The 21,332-nt window shown below is 34.9% G+C and overlaps 2 protein-coding genes and 1 pseudogene across 2 annotated transcripts; 2 read left to right on the forward strand and 1 right to left on the reverse strand.

Annotated features, from left to right (window-relative positions):
- LOC107610619 lies at positions 375-3,482 on the forward strand (annotated as a pseudogene).
- On the forward strand, positions 8,887-9,555 carry LOC107610620 (Werner Syndrome-like exonuclease). The gene has a single exon (XM_016312651.1). The coding sequence runs from the start codon at positions 8,887-8,889 to the stop codon at positions 9,553-9,555; it is 669 nt and encodes a 222-aa protein (XP_016168137.1).
- Positions 13,003-13,629, reverse strand: LOC107610621 (Werner Syndrome-like exonuclease). The gene has a single exon (XM_016312652.1). The coding sequence runs from the start codon at positions 13,627-13,629 to the stop codon at positions 13,003-13,005; it is 627 nt and encodes a 208-aa protein (XP_016168138.1).

Here is a 21,332-nt window from a genome sequence, read left to right on the forward strand (position 1 = left end):
TTATACAGTGATTGACTAGTGACTAACTTTCTATATACACATAACATAATTACATATAAAATAATTCACAAATATTATCTAGCAATTTATTAATAATACCATAAGTTTATTTTTTAAAGTCCCACATTCATTAAAAAGAAAAAACAAATATGCTTTACAAAGATGTGAATACTTCTCTTTTAAAAGCACATTTTAATAGGTAAGTATAAGAAATTCTGTTATCATTTCTACCATAAAAAAATAAAATTATGAGAATCAAAATGTCAAATCGGTCAACATCCACAAATGAATTGACTTGAATGTTAGGTATTTCAACATCATCTTGAGCATTATATTAATTAAGAGATGTCAACTTTGCACTAGGCACACACAAAAACAACAAAATTACTACAATGGAACTTGTTCTATCATCAATTCTAGAGAAATTGCAACACCAACAAAATTCAACACTCTCTACCATATGTTTCATAATCATAAGTATCTTGTGTATTGTTAAGTTCACAAGAAGAAACAACAAGATCAATAACCTTCCACCATCTCCACCAAAGCTACCATTAATTGGAAACCTTCATCAACTAGGAACACTTCCACACCAATCTTTAAAGGCACTTTCTAAAAGATATGGCCCTCTTTTGTTGCTTCAATTAGGGCAAACTCAAGCCCTAGTTGTCTCTTCAGCAGAACTTCTTGAAGAAATAGCAAAATCACATGATGTTGTTTTCTCCAATAGAGCAAACAACAAAGCTGCTAAGGGTTTTCTTCTATCAATGCAAGGAGGTTGGTTTTGCACCCTATGGAGAGGAATGGAGAAAAAAGAGGAAGCTCTGTGTTCTTGAGCTTCTAAGCACAAATAGGGTAAGAGTTATGATACACAAAAACTTCATTCTTATTCAAAATATATTTATAATTATTTTATTTTATTTATACTTTATTTGTTACATATAAGAGAAACAAAAGAATATTTTGGTAATGTTATCACATCACTTTTTTCAAAAACTTAAGCGGATAAGAAGATACATATAAATAGTTATCTCTTTAAGACGCCTCTTTAGATATGAATCTCTTTTGAGTTTGCGTGAGTTTTGTTGCATAGGCTTTTTTTTTTATTGGTCTTATGCTAATTTTTTTTTTTCTAACAAGGACTGAACTCTAGACTTTTAGGTCATAGAAGCTCTCACATTATATCATAAAATTACTTTTTTAAAAGTCTAAGTTAATAGAAAAAAACATATAAATGAATATATTTCTATCACGTCATTTCACGCAAGAGTCTCTTTTTTTATTTATGTGAACTTTGACATAGATTTTTTTTAGATCATATAAATTTTGATACTGTGATATCACAAACATAAAATTACCTCTCTAAAAAATTTAAATTAATAAAAAAATACATAAACAATTATATTTTTAATACGTCCATATAAATTTTTTATTAAGATGTGTGTCAATTTTTTATATAAACTCTTTTTTTTTGCTTTATTAGTGTTATAATTTTTTTATTTTTAAAGTTAATAAGATCTTCTTATTTAAATTCGTATTTGTCAAACATAGGTAAGGTCCTTTCAACCCATTAGAGAAAATGAAGTATCAATGATGATTAACTCCGTATATGAAACTTGTGCAAAAGGGTTGTCAGTGAATCTATCTAAGATGATTGTTGCAACATCAACAAACATATCTAGTAGGTGCATTTTCGGGCTAAGGTTCGAAACCAGTGATGATGGTAGAAAAAGCATTACTAAGGTTGTGAGAAAGATGATGTCACAATTAACAACACTTGGGGTTGGAGATTTGTTCCCTTCATTGGATTGGTGGGTTGATGTTCTTACAGGTTTCATGTCAAGATTAAAAGTTACTTTTGCTGAATTAGATGCGTTTTTAGAAGAGGTTATTGAAGAGCATAAGAGAAAGAAAAATTGTGATGATAATAATAAAGATTTCGTTGATGTACTTCTTCAACTTCAAGAGAGGGACATGCTTGAGTTTGAGCTCAATGGAGATACCATGAAATCACTCCTCTTGGTTTGGTTTCAATTCTCTCTTTCTTTTATTACCATATATGTATATATAAAAGTTTAAAGTAATCACTTTTTGAGTAAATATTATTATTTGTTTATAAGTATGTAGAAAATTTTTTATTATATATAGAATCTTGGCAAGGATTCCACCGCTTTGACAAAAGAATAAATGAATATTTGTATTTTGAAAGATGAAACGCTGACATATGTATTCACACTAAATCGAAACTAAATTTGTACACATACAAGATGTTCTCCGCGTGACAAAAGTACCCTGTTTTTGGAGGATTGAAGTGTCACGTAGGGTACTTTTGTCACACAAAAAATATTTTGTGTGGGTACAAATTTAACTTCGATCTAATATAGATACATATATTAGTGTTTTCATCTTTTATGGATACAAATGGTCATTTATTCGACATAATAATAAATACATTTGGACAAAATAATAAAATCCTTACCGTCCATGATTTATGTGCTCCCCATCCCCCACAAATGAAATTATTTCTCATTCTAACATATTGTCTTTTTCCAAAATATGTTATCATTTTTCTTACAGAACAATAATTATTAGATAAAAATAAAGTATGTATTAAGCACAGTTTAATTTGATACACTATCAATGTAAGAGGTTTTGTTGGGGGAAGTGACACTGTTTCAACAACTATTGAATGGGGCTTTGCAGAACTTGCTAATAATCCAAAGATCATGAAGAAAGTACAAGAAGAGGTAAGAAGAATTGTGGGTGGAAAATCCATAATAGAGGAAAGTGATCTAAATCAAATGAACTACATGAAGTGTGTAATCAAAGAAACTCTTAGATTACATCCACCAGGTCCACTTTTGATTCCAAGAGAAACAGCAAATAGTGTGGAAATAAAAGGATACCACATTCCCAAAAAAGTAACCGTATATATAAATTCATATGCAATTCATAGAGATCCTAAATTATGGGACAATGCTGAAGAGTTTATTCCTGAAAGATTTGAAGGTAACCAACAAGTTGATTATAAGGTAATAGATTTTCAATTGATCCCATTTGGTTTTGGGAGGAGGGGTTGTCCTGGAATTTCATTTGGGGTTGCTTCTGTTGAGTATATGATGGCTAATCTTCTCTATTGGTTTGATTGGAAGGTTCCTAATAATAATAAAAGTGCATTGATAGATATGAGTGAGTTTAATGGGTTGAGCGTTACCAAGAAACAACCACTTTATTTGGAGCCAATGCCTTACTTAATTTGTTAAGGGTGGAAAGGAATTCAGGTGTGTTATTGGCAATATCAAAAATTCTTATTTGATAATATATATGTTTTCTCTGTTGTGTTAGTATTTTATTTGCTTTGTTTTCTATTTTTGTATTTATAAGCACTTTGTGCTATGAACCTTCTTCCACTTGTAGCAAGAGCTTTTATCAAGTTTCTGCGAGAAAAAAGCTTGTAAATAAAACTTGATATATTATTATTATTATTATTATTATTATTATTTAAATTTTATTACCAAATTACCCCTAACTAAAAAAATCATAAAATAATAATAAAAAAAACGGACGAGAGGGAGAAAGAACGGGGAAGGGAAGAAGAAGAAGAGAGAAAGAAGGGGAAATGGAGGCAGCTCGCTCCCACTCTGGCGTGGTCTTCTCCCCCAGTTTCTCTCTCTGTCTTCGTCGTCCTTCTTATTGGTAAACTCAACGGCGGCGGTTTGGCAACAGCGTTAAAAACTCGGCAATGGCGCAGTGGTTTTTGCAACGGTAAAAAACTGTTGCCGTAGATTGAAAAACCATTCCTAAAACTTTAGGCAACGCTTTGACAAAGATTTTTGACCTGTGGTATATGCGGCCATTACCAATGTTCAAAGGCAACGGTTTTTTTACCTAAGGCAACGGTCAGTAACCTCATCAGTAATTTTCATAAATTTAATATTTCCCATATACCTCGGGAGCAAAATAACAGAGCGGACATCCTCTCAAAATTAGCAACAACAAGAAGTCAAACCAAAATACCTATACTATCTCAATTAACACTAGACGAACCCAGTGTTATGCTAACAACAATTTCGAGTGTCTTGCAAGAAGACAAATGGAGATCACCTCTCATAACTTACTTGAAAACAGGTATCGTACCAAACAACATCCAAAATCCACGAAAATTCAAAAGAAGAGCAAGCTTCTACACCACACTCGAAACCGAGTTATACAAAAGAGGATTTACAAGACCTCTCCTACGATGTATAAGCACGACAGAAGCTAAATTGACAATAGATAAAGTCTATGAAGGAGCCTGTGGCACACACATCAGAGGCCGAAGCTTAGCCGCCAAAATTCTTCGGGCTGGTTACTACTAGCCGACACTAAAACAGACTGCATGAATAAAGTCAAATACTGCGATCAATGCCAACGTCACGCACCAAACATTCATAACCCAGCCGAGCAGTTACATACATCCGAGACATATTGGCCGTTCAACAAGTGGGGGCTAGATATCCTCTGACCATTTTCCCCCGCTCCAGGCCTGGTTAAATTTCTAATTATCGCTATAGATTACTTTACCAAATGGATAGAGGCTACACCATTGGCAAAAATCACTTCTGAAAAAATGATCTCCTTTGTATGGAAAAACATACTATGCCGCTTTGGTATTCCTCAATTCATTATTACTGATAACGGCAGACAATTTATAGATCAAAAGTTCACAAATTTCTTGCAAAATTTTAAAATAATCCAACAATTTTCTTCTGTTGAACATCCACAAACTAATGGTCTAGCCGAAGCCGCCAATAAGATTATTTTGCAGGCCTTAAAAAGAAACTAGAAGATTCAAAGGGAGAATGGGCCGAGCTTATCCCTGAAGTAATGTGGAGCTACAACACAACCGAACAATCATCAACAAAAGAAACACCTTTCAGGCTAGTATACGGATGCGACGCCATGATACCAATCGAAGTATCCATACAAAGTAACAGAACCACAAACGCAAGCGAAAGCGACGATGCCTAGAAAAGAAAAGCCGAGCTCAACCTCATAGAGGAAGATCGAGACAAATCAGCACTTCAGCAATTAGCAACAAATCGAGCTATAGCTCAAAAATACAATAAGAAGATCAAACCGAGGATATTCTCGGAAGGGGACCTCGTACTCAGAAAGGTCGAAGACATACGAAAACCACAAGGACATGGAAAACTAGGTGCAAACTGGGAAGGACCATTCAAAGTATACAAAGTCATCGGCAAGGGGCATACAAAATACAAAAGTTTGATGGAACTATCTTACCAAACACATGGAACATATTCTCTCTGAAATTGTATTTCAGTTAGTCTATAAGTCGGACTCGGTGATGCACTCTTTTTTCTACTACCAGATTTTTTCCTAAGGAGGGTTTTGCTGGAGAGGTTTTAATGAGGCATACCACCTCGCACTTTTTCAAACAATTATATTACAACCTAAAAATCTACCCCTATCATCCCCCTTTGCGCAACTAAATTCAAGCAAATAATATCGACTCCCGAAGCATTTGAGCGTATCTATCGAAAAATGCAACAACTATTGAATATGCCAATCAAACACTTTTCTAATACTACAACTTAGAACAAGCACAGCCAAACAATAACAAACCCAAACAACACTAACAGCACCACAATTTTCCTTGCTAAAAACTCCAATTCAAACCAAATAACACAAAACATTCACGAGCAATAAGGCGACACCCTAAACGAACAATCCAAGGCAAGCTTATAACAAGATAAACCCTCGCACGAGGAAACAGCATAATTAATTGTTCAAAAGTAGTCAAATATGTGCTGCATATGCACAAAAGCAAAACACAAATTGTCCAGAAAACACCAAAAAACAACCACTAATATATTACAAAGCTAAGCACCAGGATTCTCGCCGTTACCCTCGACATCATCATCATCCTCAACCAGCTCGCCTCCGACAATCACCTTACAGGGATCCATCCTCGACAAATTAGCATCAGGTACCAGAAACTTCGCCTGCTCAACAGCTCTTTCAAATCCGGCCGCAAACATTTCCAAGCCATGATTTTCCTTCTCATCCTTAGCTTGTTTCTTTTCAACCCCAAGCACAACCAACCTAGCTTCAAGAGACGCTTTCTCCTCAAAGGATTTCTTCAAAGACGTTTCGGCAGCACCGAGCTTCTCCCTAACCGATTCACCAGATCAAAAGCATCACGAAGTTTACCACTTTTCTCCACATTCTCTCGCATAAGCTGATCCATTGCAGCTTTGTCAAAAATAGCCCTGGAACGTTTCAACTCCTCGGTCCGACCAACACACATCAAGCGAGCACCAATAACCTAAACACAGAAAGCACGTCAAAAACAAATACACACAAACGAATAAACAATTCATTGCAAAACACACTTGCAAATACTGGGCCACTCCAACGTCCTCAACATCATGAATGAACTTAACGTCAGAAGGACTCTGAACATGCTCATCGGCCATCATAGTAAAAAGGAAGTGTTCACTCCATAAAGATGTCAAATCATCATCCCCTCTATAACTATGCAACACTTTCTGGTTTTCAGTAAACTTTTTAACCTAATCCAAGTTAATCTCCCCTTCTGTTTCCTCCTCGACCACATTCTTACTCTTCTTCACCTCACCCCTTTTCCTCTTAAAGCTAACCTTCTTGGGAGACGGCTGATTAACCTCAGCACCTTTCTCCGCTATAACTTGACTAGTTAAGCCTTGCTTCTCGACGTTCTTCTTTCGGAAAAAAGCTTGCAAGCTGGATGAAGTCACCTTCGGAGCCTTTTCAACTGCAAATACAGACATAGAAATCAATACCTATAAACAACCACACACAAAATAACCAAACAGAGCAGTTACCTATATATCCATCCAAGGCATCCCTATCCACTTCCAACTCAAGGAGCTCAACAACAGACAGTAAACCCAAAGATGAAATACGATTAACTAAAAACTCCACGATCATTTCATTCCCATACTCCATTCCATCCATCTCAAGTATCTGCCTAGGTCTCGGAACCCAGTACAAAGGGAACCTCTCCACAAACATTCATCAACAAACCAAGGATATTCACCCTCTACAACACCTATCTTCAAAAACATAGACTTAAACCCCTTATAGGAAGATCTATATAAACTAAAAATAGCATGACCCAGAACACTGATAAGATTCAACCAACAACCTCGCCTAACCCCTTTACACTGAAATAATGCAAAGAAGACTTCCAGCGAAGGCTCAACTTCTAAAAATCCCATCAGAATTTGAAAAGTCCTAACGAATGCCCATGAGTTAGGTTGCAACTGCGACGGTGTGCAATTAAGCTGCATCAACACGCCACACTCAAACTCGGAGAAAGGGAATCTCACACCTAAGTCCACAAAAATACAGCTATACATAAAAAAGAACTCAAATCCCTCCCCGTGATGAAAAACTCGATCGTCAGCACTACATGGAAGAAACCTAAGCTTCACATCACTACCCTCTCTAACCCATGAAGAAGCCAAGCCTAATTGTGCAATACTATGCTCGTCATCAAAAACAGAAACATACTCCTTTACTGACTCCGCCACCCACGCGAAAGGATTCAGCGGGTCCCAAACCCACACATCCTCAACATGCTTCACATCTATTTTCACATCTGTCCCTATCTCTACCTTCTTTACTTTTTCCATTCCGAAAGCAACATACAGTACACAAAAAAATGAAAGAAAAGAAAGAGACAAAAAGAGAAGAACAACTAACCTTTACTCATCTTCTGCAAACACAGGAGAAAGAAAAACAAAACCCCAAACAACTGGATACACTAAGAATCCGAAACCACCCACCAGCCCACTACCCTTCCCACAAGCGTTACAGATTCCGGAGCAAACCCCAACCGTTCAAAATGCAAACCAAAACAATTAATCAACGGTCAGATTTCAACAATCACTTCAATCCCCAACACGCATTAAATGCAGCTTTCTTTTCCAGAAACTCTCTCTCCTAAAAAACATTCCCCGCGAAAATTCAAAACAAAATCCATCACATTTTCAAACCTTTCAATAAACAAGTTAAGCTTGGGGGCTCCGAGTTATAGCTCGGCACAACAAAACGAACTATAACCTAAAACCGCCACAAATCCCAGTTCTGAGTTATAACCCACGAGTAAAAGCTTAACCTGTTCATGACTCAAAAACAGGTCAACTTTGGGGGCTATGATCCGTTAGACTAAAACAACTAATACCAATAAACTCGGGACCTGAGTCAGCACACAATCCTTCCACAAATCTCTCCTCAAACCACCAAAACACCGAAAGTCAGGCCACCAACAAAGACCCCATCCAATTTGGTAACAAACAGATACGCATAACTGCCTTCAGCGAACCCCATTATATACAAATGACTCACTCAGTCATAGGTATGTAATTCACTCTGAATATTATCTCTATTACTCACACTCATACTTACTTGAACGTTGGAGTCCTTTTGCAGGTATCCAATGCCGCCTCCCCGCAAGAAGACGACGTTCCACTCCCTTTGCTCCAAGGAAAGCCAGTTCAAATTTCACGAGAACGAGCTATACCTCAGAGTTCACTTTCACACAGGAACAATAATAATTAATAAATATTAAATAAGATATATTTTGATTTTTGTTTGTCATCCTAAATTATCTGAATAGATTGGGATCGAAATCCTAAGAGACAATCCTAGGAAAATACATAATCACTTAAATGAAGATACATGCATTAGTTCGCAGTCATAAATACAGAAAGAAGAAGAAAAAGTAGGGTTACATGTATAATTACATTATATTCTTTCTTAAGTCTATAAATAGTTAAATACATCTCAAATTACCAAGTTATTTTCATTCTTAATCATGTCACTTTATACACGAGGAAAATGTCTGGATCATCATCATCAATCTGTACGTATAATGGAATTAGCGGTGCCTCAACCGTTTCATTCAACCGTGACAATACTTCCAAATACACTATCAAATTTGATGGAAAAAGAATTGAAACCACAGTCACTGACAAAGCCACCATTGTAGATCAATGGGTTCAAGATATCAATGTTCTATATGAAGTAAATTCATCCGTTATCGTTGCCTTAGATATTAAATGGAAACCAACTAGGGTTCAATATTTGAGCAACAAATCCGCAACATTACATCTTTGCATTGATGACAAGTGCCTTATCTTGCAACTCTTCCATGTTGGCAATTTGCCCATTTCTCTCAAGAACTTTCTCATGAACCCTAATTTCTTTTTTGTGGGGGTTGAGGTTTCCCAAAAAATCTCTAAGATTAATGATGAGTATGGTCTCAATTGCGGCGGTGTGCATGCAGATGTTAAGGAGCTTGCTATGGAAAAGTGGCCTGGCCGGTATCTCCAGTTGATATTGAAGGATCTCGCTAAGGATGTGCTTGGTTTGAGTATAAAGAATCCTAAGCTTGTGAGTTTGAGCAATTGGGAAGTTAGGGTTTTGAGCATTGAGCAAGTTGAGTATGTATGCATTGATGCCTATGTTTCTTACAAGATTGGTCAGATGCTTCTCAGGGATGAATGATCACTTGATCTTGATGATGCATGTTTAATTAGTTTTTGCTATTGCATATATATTTGTCAGAGCAAATGGAAATCTAGGGTTTTGAGCATTGAACAAGTTGAGTATATATGCTTGCATTGATGCCTATAGTTCTTACAAGATTGGTCACAAGCTTCTCAAGAATGGTTGATTCATGATGCATGTGTGTGTTAGTTTGTGGTGTTGTTGGGTTAGTTCTTGTTTAGGTAGTTCATGTGGCTCTTAATCTTAGTTATTAATTATTAATGGAGTGATGAAGAAAAATGGTAGTTGGTTTTAGTTGTTTTTTTAGTTAACTAGTTAATTTGTATCGTTGTAGGTTGGTCTTGTTCCTTCTAGAGTAGTTCTAGCTAGCTAGGTTAATTAAGGGTTTAATACTTTAATGTTTTGAGAGTGATTATGGTATTAGTTATTATAATTAAGTACTTGGAGTAATATATAATTTTGGAGACATTAGAATTTAAATTTTCTAAATTTTGAATTTTCACTTTAAAATGGTAAATCCTCTAAAGTGCGATCTCTTACCTTTAAATAATTTCTTTCTCATATTTTTTCTTAGTTCTACATATGAAATAAACGATGAAAGATCATACTTTATCTTCTAAAGTAAAATTCAAAATTTAAAAGATCCAAATCCTTTCCGCTATATACTATACTGATAAGCAGATAAAAATAATTTATTAGCTATGACTAAATTAAATTTAAAACATAATCCCAAATGAATGTGTGAATCCTATATCTAATGATACAAAAAGTCTAAAATATTGTAACTGCTTCAACACAACCACGAAGAAGATCATGTAATCCATGAATGAAAGACAAGCTCAAATGTTGTTTCATATTTTTTACCTAAATCATACACCAACTTGATTGCCATATATACTTCAACGTCCAATGCCAATTAACTGGAGCTATAACAGCAAACAATTGAGATCATACTCATTTCTAATTTTAGAAATATCATCACCAACCTCGACCCCCCACAAAAGTGAAATTAGGGTTCATGAGGAAGTTCTTGAAAGAAAGTGTGAAATTGTCAATGTAGAAGAGTTGCAAGATTAGGCATTTGTCATTAATGCAAAGTTGCAATGTTGCGAATTTGTTGTTGTCCATGTAGTGAGAATAATTTGGCCTCCATTCAACATCTAATCCAACAACTACGGTTGATTTTCCAGCATAAAGCACATTGATTTCTTCAATCCATTGATCTACAACAATGGCTTTGTTTGTAACCGTTGTTTCAATTGCTTTTCCACCAAAGTTGATTGTGTATTTGGAAGCACCACTATTATTATTACTACTACGTACTATTGCCAAATTTATGGATCCTTGATGATGATCTATACATTTTTCTTATGTAAAAGAAAATGATGAGACAGAGTTTGGTAGATCAAACTAGCTAGAATGAATGTGATTTGCAACCGAGTATTCATCAAGTTGAAAGTCCAATGAACGTTTACACTAAAATAAGTCACTAATGTATTTGTGTATAAATACATGTATAGTTTAATTTATTTTTAATGTGTATTTGTATTTCAACATGTATTTTATATTGATAGCTGACTTAGTGGCTAATTTTAGTATGAGTCCTGCTAGGGAGCCAATGGCTTATTTGTACAATTTTGACAATGGGCTATACGAGTTATAAAATGAACATCACCCATAATATTTAGAATAACCATCCGGGTACTAGGGATAATAAACATCTCATGTCATAAAACCATTCATCCCAAAAGCTTAAGCTGATTTTAGGTTCACCAAAGATCAAACTCTTGACCTTTCGGATCTAGAACTTTAATACCATGTCATGATACCACTCATCCTAGAGGTTTACGCTAATAGAAAAAAGTAACACTAATTGTTATATCTCTAATACTCCCTAAACCTCCATTGTACATATTGTACAAATATTCTATTGACTCTCCATACTTTCCCTTTTAGTATACACGTAGTATAACCCTTAATAGTGAATATATCGATGGTCATTTAATAAGTAATGATGCATTTTTTTAGGATGGACTTTTATGTTCCCAATTTCATTGTTATGCCAATTTACGAAGCATGGAACACTAAAATGATACAAAAATAGAAAATTACGTTTACTAGATAAGATATAAATAAAAATAGTGTCTAAAGACATTAAATTAAATTCTGATAATAAAAAATGTCTTATTTTTAAATTTTTTTATTATTTTTTAAAATTTTTTATATTTATATTTTTTATTATTTTTTCAAATATTTTAAATTAAAAAATAAAAATAAATTAAATTTTTATAATTTATTCTAATTTATCACTAGATAAAATATAAAAATATTAATTTTTGTATCTTTATTTTTTATATTTTATTCTCAAGGTATTGTTATACCATTTTAAAAATTCAAGGAAAAACAATCCATGAATTACCGTGAGTCATAGGGAAATCAACTTTGGGAGACTAAATAAAATGGGGATGCTCCCATAAAGACCTATAAAACGTCCTTCTGTAAAGACGTTTACGTATCGCATTTTAGATTAGATTGTGTAATTCGATCTGATCAAATCGAGTCTAATAATTTTAATACAGATAATTGAGTTTATTATTATTGCTATAATAAATGGATTTTATTCTAATTTATTAAAAAATAAATTATTAACCAGTTTAATAAAGATATCCAATAATAACATCACAGATGTAAACGTCTTTAAAAAAATTATTTTTAGTATTTTTATTAAAATGGTCTTCAAATAAAATATTTTGAAAAGTCAACATAAAATGGGAGCGCAACTTTAATAACCAACATAAATATTAACTCCAAAGTAAATTGTTCATAAGTATATAAAGTATGCATTATGCACTTGCACTAAGCAAATTATTAAAAATATTTTTATTTAAGGTAAATTTAATCTTCAAAATTCCTTTTACTAATTAGTGTCTTTGATCTGAAATAATTGTCTATCTTTTAAATTTGATTAGATTGCAAATAAGTGTCCATTTACAATAATTAGACAGTTTCGTCAAAATTTTTTCGTTAGTAATCTGTTAAGGAAAGACTTTAAAAAAATATGTACATTTTTTTTTAGTTTTGTTTTTGCTTTGTTTATATATTAAAATAAAATGATGCTATTTAGTATTGTATCTAATGTGATAGGTCAGAATTAAATCAATGTGCTCACTCAATACTAATACCAAAAAATAATTTCAAAACCAATATGATGTCTGAAAAAATTTAAAAGATTAGCATAATAAACCCTTAAGTAACATATAGAAGGAACAAGACTAACCTACTAATAAAACATTCAAAGACTTGTACTAAGAACCAAAACTAGGTTCTATAAAATAAAAAAAAAAAACCCAAAACTAGGTAAGTAAGATTAAAAACAACACAAATTAAATAAACAAGAACTAATAACCCAATAACACCAAAAGCCATAAACATGCATCATCATGATCAACAATCCCTGAGAAGCTTGTGACCAAGCTTCCAAGAAACATAGGCATCAATGCATGCATACTCAACTTGCTCAATGCTCAAAACTCTAACATCCCAATTATTCAAACTCACAAGCTTAGGCTTCTTCATACTCAAACCAAGCAGACCGCTACATAGATCCTCCAGCTCATTCCACCGGTCAGGCCATTTTTGCATGGCAAGTTCCTTAATATCGGCATGAACAATATCCCAACTGAGACCACCATACTCATCATGAATCCTAGAAATATTTATAGCAACCAAAATACCCACAAAAAAGAAATTAGGGTTCACAAAAAAGTTCTTGAGAGAAAGAGGCAATTCGCCAATGTAGAGAAGTTGAACGATAAGGCACTTCGAATCAACGCAAAGATGCAATGTTGCGGATCTGTTCTTCCTTGCAGACCGTTCAACATTTAGGCCAACGATAACGGATTCGTTTGGTGGATATAGAACATTGATGCCTTGAACCCATTGATCTACAACGGTGGCTTTGTCAGTCACTGTTGTTTCAATTTGTTTCCAATCAAAGTTGACAGTGTACTTCGAAGTGTCGGTGCTAAAGGAAACGATTGAAGCACCGCTGATTCCTTTGTAATTACGCATTGTTGATGATCCGAACATTTTTCTGATGTAAAAGAAAAACTAGAGAAAACAAGAAGATATATGAGGAGTTTGTTGTGATAAACACAAAGGATATGGATGCCCATTAATATTATGGGTGACTCAGTGTTTATTTTACCAAGAGAGAATTTACATTCAATAAAGGTTGAAAATTTGAACCCCATACATGTATAAATAGGGGGTATGATATGAGACAAGATACATAGCAATAACAATCAATAAAATCTCCTCTCTCCCTTTGTTCTCTACAAATAGTTTCTCTCTTTCTCTTTCTTTTGTTACTACTTATAAACATATGAATAATTTCTATTGAGCTAATTATATACTAGAGTCTTCTATTTACACATCTTTATTTTATATTTAGTATATCTTTTATATATTTTACAACACGTTATCAGCACGAGACTCTGATCAAATTTTAGAAAGACTCCAGGTAACAAATTTTTATTATGTTGAAGCTCTCTCATCTTAAATTTAATGTTCTTGATATATTTTGAAATAATTATTTAACATGGATATAGTTGCTGAAATCCATCTTGATTCAATGAATCTTAAAGATACCATTAAGGCTGAAAATAATGCATCCCAGAAGGATAAAACCAAGGCCATGATTTTCCTTCGTCTTCATCTTGACGAAGGATTGAAAAATAAATATCCCACATTAAAAGATCCTGCAGATCTGTGGAAAGACCTTGAAGAAAGGTACAATCATCAAAAGACGGTGATACTTCCTCAAGCCTGATATGTTAGAGAAAATTTTCTCGACCTTCCATGTCTCGAATGTTCTCCTGCAGCAGCAGTATTGAGAAAAAGAATTTAAAAATATTCTGAGTTAATTTCTTACTTTCTTGTTGCTGAACGCAACAATGAGTTACTTTTGAGAAATCATAAAGCGCACCCAGCTGGCGCCACCCCATTTCCTGAAGCAAATGCGGCAAATTATAACCCCAGAAGAGGTATATGGCAAGGCTATGGTAGCAAGAAAAATTATGGAAGGAAAATGAATTATGTTCACAAGAAAGGATCTCACCAGAAGTGGGATAAAGAAAGGAACAATGGGCAAAATAAATCAATTGAGGATAAATACTTCTGTTGTAGTGGAAAGGGCCATTGGTCACGTACCTGGCGTACCCCAAAGCACATAGTTGATCTTTATCAAGCATCCTTGAAAAAGGATGACAAAGAAAAGAAAACAAAATTTGTTTCAAATTATGAAAATTCTACCACTCATTATGATATGGCTAATTTCTTTAAAGATTCTGAAGGAAATATTGGCTATTTGATCAATGATGGAATAGTTTAATATGTGTGTTTGCTAAGTATTCATATGAATAATTTTACTGTGCATGTACTTTTACTCATTTTATTATTATTATTATTATTTGTTTTTGAAGAAAAATGGCAAGGACATATTCTGAAGATATTTGCCTTGCGGATAGTGCAAGTTCGCACACTATTCTTAAAAGTAATATATATTTTACCCATCTTGTGCCAAAAGAAGAAAACGTTAATACTATTATTGGCTCAGGCAATGTGATAGAAGGCTCCGGAAGAGCTATAATTTTGTTTCCTGGAGGAACAAAATTTATGATAAATAATGCACTATTGTCTACCAAGTCTCGAAGAAGCTTATTGAGCTTTAAAGATATTCGCCGAAATGGATATCATATTGAGACTATGAATGAGGAAAATCATGAGTACTTATGTATCACAACTCATGATTCAAATAAGAAAGTTATATTAGAAAGTTACCCTCACTCTCATCTGGGTTATATTATACAAAGATTAGTGCAATTGAATCACATGCCATTGTAAACTAGAAGTTTACTAGCCTAAATGAATTGATAACTTGGCATGATAGATTGGGTCATTCGGGAACAACCATGATGAGGAGAATTATTGAAAACTCCCATGGACATTCACTAAAGAACCAGAAGATTCTTAAATCTAGTAAATTTTGTTGTGCTGTATGTTCTCAAGGGAAGTTAATTTTAAGGCCATCACCAGTAAAGATTGGATTTGAGTCCCCTGAATTTCTAGAAAGGATTCAAGGTGATATATGTGGACCTATTCATCCACCATGTGGATCTTTTAGATATTTTATGGTTCTGATAGACGCATCTTCGAGATGGTCACATGTGTGCTTATTATCTTCTCGCAACCTGGCGTTTGCGAGATTATTGGCTCAAATTATTCGAATAAAAGCACAATTTTCAGAAAATCCAATTAAAGCAATTCGTCTTGATAATGCTAGTGAATTTACTTCCTAAGCTTTTGATGCTTATTGTATGGCTAATGGAATAAGTGTTGAACATCCAGTAGCTTATGTTCACACACAAAATGGGTTAGCAGAATCGCTTATTAAACGACTCTAATTAATTGCTAAACCCTTGCTTATGTGAACAAATCTTCCAACTTCGGTTTGGGGACATGCTATTTTACATGCCACAGCACTTATTCGTTTGAGGCCAACGAGTTACCATCAGTTCTCTCCTATGCAATTAGCCTTTGGCCAGCAGCCAAATGTTTCCCATTTAAGAATATTTGGGTGTGCGATATATGTTCCCATTGCACCACCTAATCGTACCAAAATGGGACCCCAAAAAAAATTAGGGATATATGTTGGATATGATTCTCCCTCTATAGTGAGGTATCTTGAAATACAAACTGGAGATGTATTTAAAGCCCGGTTTGCGGATTGTCATTTTAATGAATCAAAATTTCCAACATTAGGGGGAGAGAATAAACTTCTTGAAAAAGAACTTAATTGGAATGCATCATTGTTGATGCATTTAGATCCTCGATCAGGACAATGTGAACTAGAAGTTCAAAAGATTATACATTTGCAAAGAATAGCAAATGAATTGCCTGATGCATTTTCCGATACAAAGAGGATAACCAAATCTTATATACCAGCAGAAAATGCCTCAATTCGAATTGATGTCCCAGTAGGACAAGTAGCCACTGAAGCAAAATCATGCTAGAAGTGTGGCAGGGCGAAAAATGCCCCAATTCGAATTGATATCCCAGTAGGACAAATAGCCACTGAAGCAAATACACGCCAGAAGCGTGGCAGGCCTGTCAGTTCCAAAGATAAAAATCCTTGAAAGAGAAAAGAGGTAAATACTATTCTTGTTGAAAAAGACATAGTAAAGACACCTGCAGTTGTCCAAAATTCTGATATAGTTTTAATGCCAGAACTCAGGTACCTAAAAATTGTGAAAATGATGAGATCTCGATAAATTATGTCTTAACAGGAGAGAAATGGGACTGAAATAAGACAATTGTCAATGAAATATTTGCATATAATGTGGCATTGAATATCATGCATGAAATTAAGGATCTTGAGCCAAGATCAGTCGAAGAATATCGACAAAGGAATGATTGGCCAAAATGGAAAGAAGCCATGAAGGCTGAATTAGACTCACTTGCAAAATGTGAAGTCTTTGGACCTGTAGTCCGTACACCTGAAGATGTAAAACCTGTTGGATATCGATGGTATTTGTGAGAAAACGAAATGAGAAAAATGAAGTTGTGCGCTACAAAACCCGACTTGTGGCACAAGGTTTTTCACAAAGGCCCGGTATATATTATGAAGAAACGTATTCCCCTGTAGTGGATGTGATAACATTGCGTTATTTGGTCAGTTTATCTGCATATCATAAACTGCATATGCATTTAATGGATGTGGCAATAGCCTATTTGTACGGCTCATTAGATCGGGATATTTATATGAAAGTCCCTGAAGGACTAAAGATATCTAAACCATCCAGTGAATATTCGCAAGGGTTATACTCAGTTAAATTGCAAAGATCTTTATATGGTCTAAAGCAATCTGGACGAATGTGGTATAATCGTCTTACTGTGTATTTGGCCAAAAACGGATTCAAGAATGATGATATCTGTCCATGTGTTTTCATAAAGAAAATCGCATCTGGATTCATTATAATTGCTGTGTATTTTGATGATTTAAATATCATTGGGACTCCTGAAGAGATTCCAACAATTATAAAAACTCTGAAAGAAGAGTTTGAGATGAAAGATCTTGGAAGGACTAAATTTTGTCTCGACCTGCAGATCAAGCATACAAAAAATGGGATCTTTATTCATCAAGCGACATACACAGAAAAGATCTTGAAAAGATTTTATATGGATAAGTCACATCCTTTGAGTACCCCAATGATCGTAAGATCTTTGGATGTGGAAAAGGATCAACTCCGTCCTAAAGAAGAGAATGAAGATATCCTTGGTCCTGAAGTACCATATCTTAGTGCCATTAGAGCGCTAATGTATCTTGCTAATAATACGTGACCTGACATATCATTTGCTGTGAATTTACTAGCAAGATATAGTTCCTCTCCAACCAGAAGACATTGGAGTGGAATCAAACAGATCTTTCGATATCTTCATGGAACGGTTGATATGGGATTGTTTTATCCCTATGGATCCAAGTTACAATGAGTTGGCTATGCAGATGCTGGATATCTGTCTGATCCACATAAAGGGAGATCTCAAACAGGATACCTATTCACATATGGTGGTATAGCTATATCATGGAGGTCCACGAAACAGACGATAGGAGCAACCTCCTCTAATCATGCTGAAATACTAGCGATTCACGAAGCTAGTCGCGAGTGTTTTTGGCTGAGGAGTCTGATTCAATATATTCTGTCATCATGTGGACTAATTGATCATAAGATAGCTCCAACTGTCCTGTTTGAAGATAATACAGCATGCATTGCTCAGCTTAAAAGCGGATACATCAAAAGTGATAGAATAAAGCATATTTCTCCCAAATTCTTCTTCACTCATGATCTTCAAAATCAAGGGATAATTGATATCCAACAGATCCGCTCAAGTGACAATCTGGCAGATTTATTTACAAAGTCACTCCCAAAATCCTCCTTTGAAAGATTGGTACATGAGATTGGGATGCACCGATTTCGAGACATCAACTGATGTTGACAAGAGGGGGAGACTGTACTCTTTTTTCCTTGGTCAGGTTTTTTTCCCATTGGGTTTTTCTTGACAAGGTTTTTAATGAGGCAGTCCCTAAAGGATGTTGTACTCTTTTTTCTTCACTAAGATTTTTTTCCACTGGGTTTTTCTTTAGTAAGGTTTTAACGAGGCAATAATCCTAAATGGTCATCCAAGGGGGAGTGTTGTGATAAACACAAAGGATATGGATGCCCATTAATATCATGGGTGACTCAGTGTTTATGTTACCAAGAGAGAATTTACATTCAATGAAGGTTGAAAATTTGAACCACATACATGTATAAATAGGGGGTATGATACGAGACAAGATACATAACAATAACAATCAATAAAATCTCCTCTCTCCTTTTATTCTCTACAAATAGTTTTTTTCTTTTTCTTTCTTTTGTTACTATTTATAAATATATGAATAATTTCTATTGAGCTAATTATATACTAGAGTCTTTTATTTACACATCTTTATTTTGTATTTAGTATATCTTTTATTTATTTTACAACAGAGTTTAATTATTTGGTGGGGATTAAACAACAAAAATAATTTGGCAACCAACTTGGGATTAATTCCTTTTGTTTTTAACTTTTTATGACCGAGAATGAATGTATCTTCATTTAAGTGATGGTGTATTTTTCTATGATAGACTCTTACTGTTCCGAGCTTTTTTGGCAAAGCCAATGCAACTTTATATCATTTTGAAAAATGTTAGGTGGTATTAGAATTTATTATTTTTTATTTTTACTTAATTATTAAGTGGTATCCGGATCGTAGATCAACCTTAGAGAACATACCGGCTCCTTGTAACTGGTCCATTAGGTCATCAATCCTTGGCAACGGATATTTGTTCTTCATAGTAACCTTATTCAGCTGCCGATAATCAATACATAAGCGCATACTCCCGTCTTTTTTCTTCACCAGTAACACTGGCGCTCCCCACAGAGAAACACTCGGCCAAATAAAGTTTTTACCCAACAGATCTTCTAGCTGAGACTTCAGCTCGGCCATTTGTAGAGTTGACATCTTATAAGGAGCACTCGAGATTAGACCGGCTCCAAGCACCAACTCAATAGTGAATTCAACCTCTCGGTTAGGTGAACATTTGTCAATATCATCCGAAAACACCTCTGGGAACTCACACACAACTGAAATTTGCTCCAAGCTTTGATCATCACCTGAAACACCCGCGGTTAACAACATAATACCCGACATTCAGCCCATGAATAATTCACCATCATAGAATTCAAGTAATAGCTATTCGCCACAACCGGCCCTTCTGTGTCTTCCGGCATAAAGCATACTGATTTTTCAGAACAGTTGAGCAGAACATGGTTCTTGGATAACCAGTCCAACCCCAGAATGAGGTCAAGACCAGTCATCGGCAGACAAAACAAATCATGCATGAATTCACGCTGTTGTATGCGAAACGGAACTTGTGGACATCCTAACCTAGTCACCACAACCTCATGGGTAGCATTATACACCTTCAAATCATAACCCAAGACCACTATCTTCAATCCTAATTCATCAGCCTTCTCAAATGCAATAAACGAATGTGTTGCTCCAGAATCAAATAAGGCAATTAAAATTTTACCGGCCATCTCATAGTTACTTCTAATCAGTGTCTCTGACCCCTCAGTACCTGCTGCGGAAGTAGTATACACTCTTCCCGGCTGCTGCACTCTACCTGTCTCATACTTCTTCTTCTCTGGGTAATTATTGGCCAAGTGTCCAGGCTGTCCACAAAAATAGCATACTCCAGTCCCAAACCTGTACGGAACTCCTGGATAATACTTCCCACATATGTGACAGCTCAAATTCTGCTGTGGTTACTTTCCATACCATCTTCCTTGATTAGTATTAGTATTCAAGGGACAAAGCCATCACGCCTGAATTGTCTGCCCCTTGGTGCAAAATTCCTCCCTGGAGTCCTCTGGAAAGGCATTCTCATACTTCCCTTCTCTGCTGCAGCCTTTCTCACATACTCCTCAGCCACCCTACTCTTGTTCATGAGTTCAAAGAACACCCTGATCTCCATAGGTGCAATGAAACTTAGAATGTCGCTCCGAAGGCCTCCCTCATACTTGATACATTTCCACTCAGCAAAATCCTCAGGAGCTCATTGACAAATTGATATGACCATTATGACGGTTCGGAATTTCACACAAATAATTCCGTTGATAGTATAGTCCAAACCGACAATCGATCCTCAAATCAAATTTTAAAATTATTGGTTGTCACAAGTACAAACCTCAATAAAAATTAACCGAAATATTTAAACCTCGGGTCGTCTCAAAAGAAATTGCAATGAAGTGAATGATTATTGGCTATGGAGGAATAAGGGGGGTTTGATTGGTAAAAGGGCAAGAAAAGAAATGGCAAGAAAATAAAGAAAACAATTAAAGAAAGCAATTAATAAAGAGAGACATTCATGGCAAGGATTGAGAATATAAACTTTCCATCCTAGTCACTAATCATACAATGATTAACAAGAATTTATCTTATTTCGTCATCTCCAACAATGAAAGAAGGTATAACGTTATCTTCATATAGGGAGAAAGTCAAATAAGACTAGTTAATCTCAATCCAAAAGTCCTAATCAACTCACTAATTGAATTAGCAAGAGATTAGAGTCAATGAAAACAACACTAGCTAACAACTCTAGATCACCAACATAGGTTGGGTCTTAATGGCT

Source organism: Arachis ipaensis, chromosome B08 (genome assembly GCF_000816755.2).
Source record: "Arachis ipaensis cultivar K30076 chromosome B08, Araip1.1, whole genome shotgun sequence".
NCBI lineage: Eukaryota > Viridiplantae > Streptophyta > Magnoliopsida > Fabales > Fabaceae > Arachis > Arachis ipaensis.

Excerpts from the sequence above, each read along its gene's own strand:
- LOC107610620 (XM_016312651.1), top strand. The coding sequence starts at position 8,887 with ATGTCTGGATCATCATCATCAATCTGTACGTATAATGGAATTAGCGGT.
- LOC107610621 (XM_016312652.1), bottom strand. The coding sequence starts at position 13,629 with ATGCGTAATTACAAAGGAATCAGCGGTGCTTCAATCGTTTCCTTTAGC.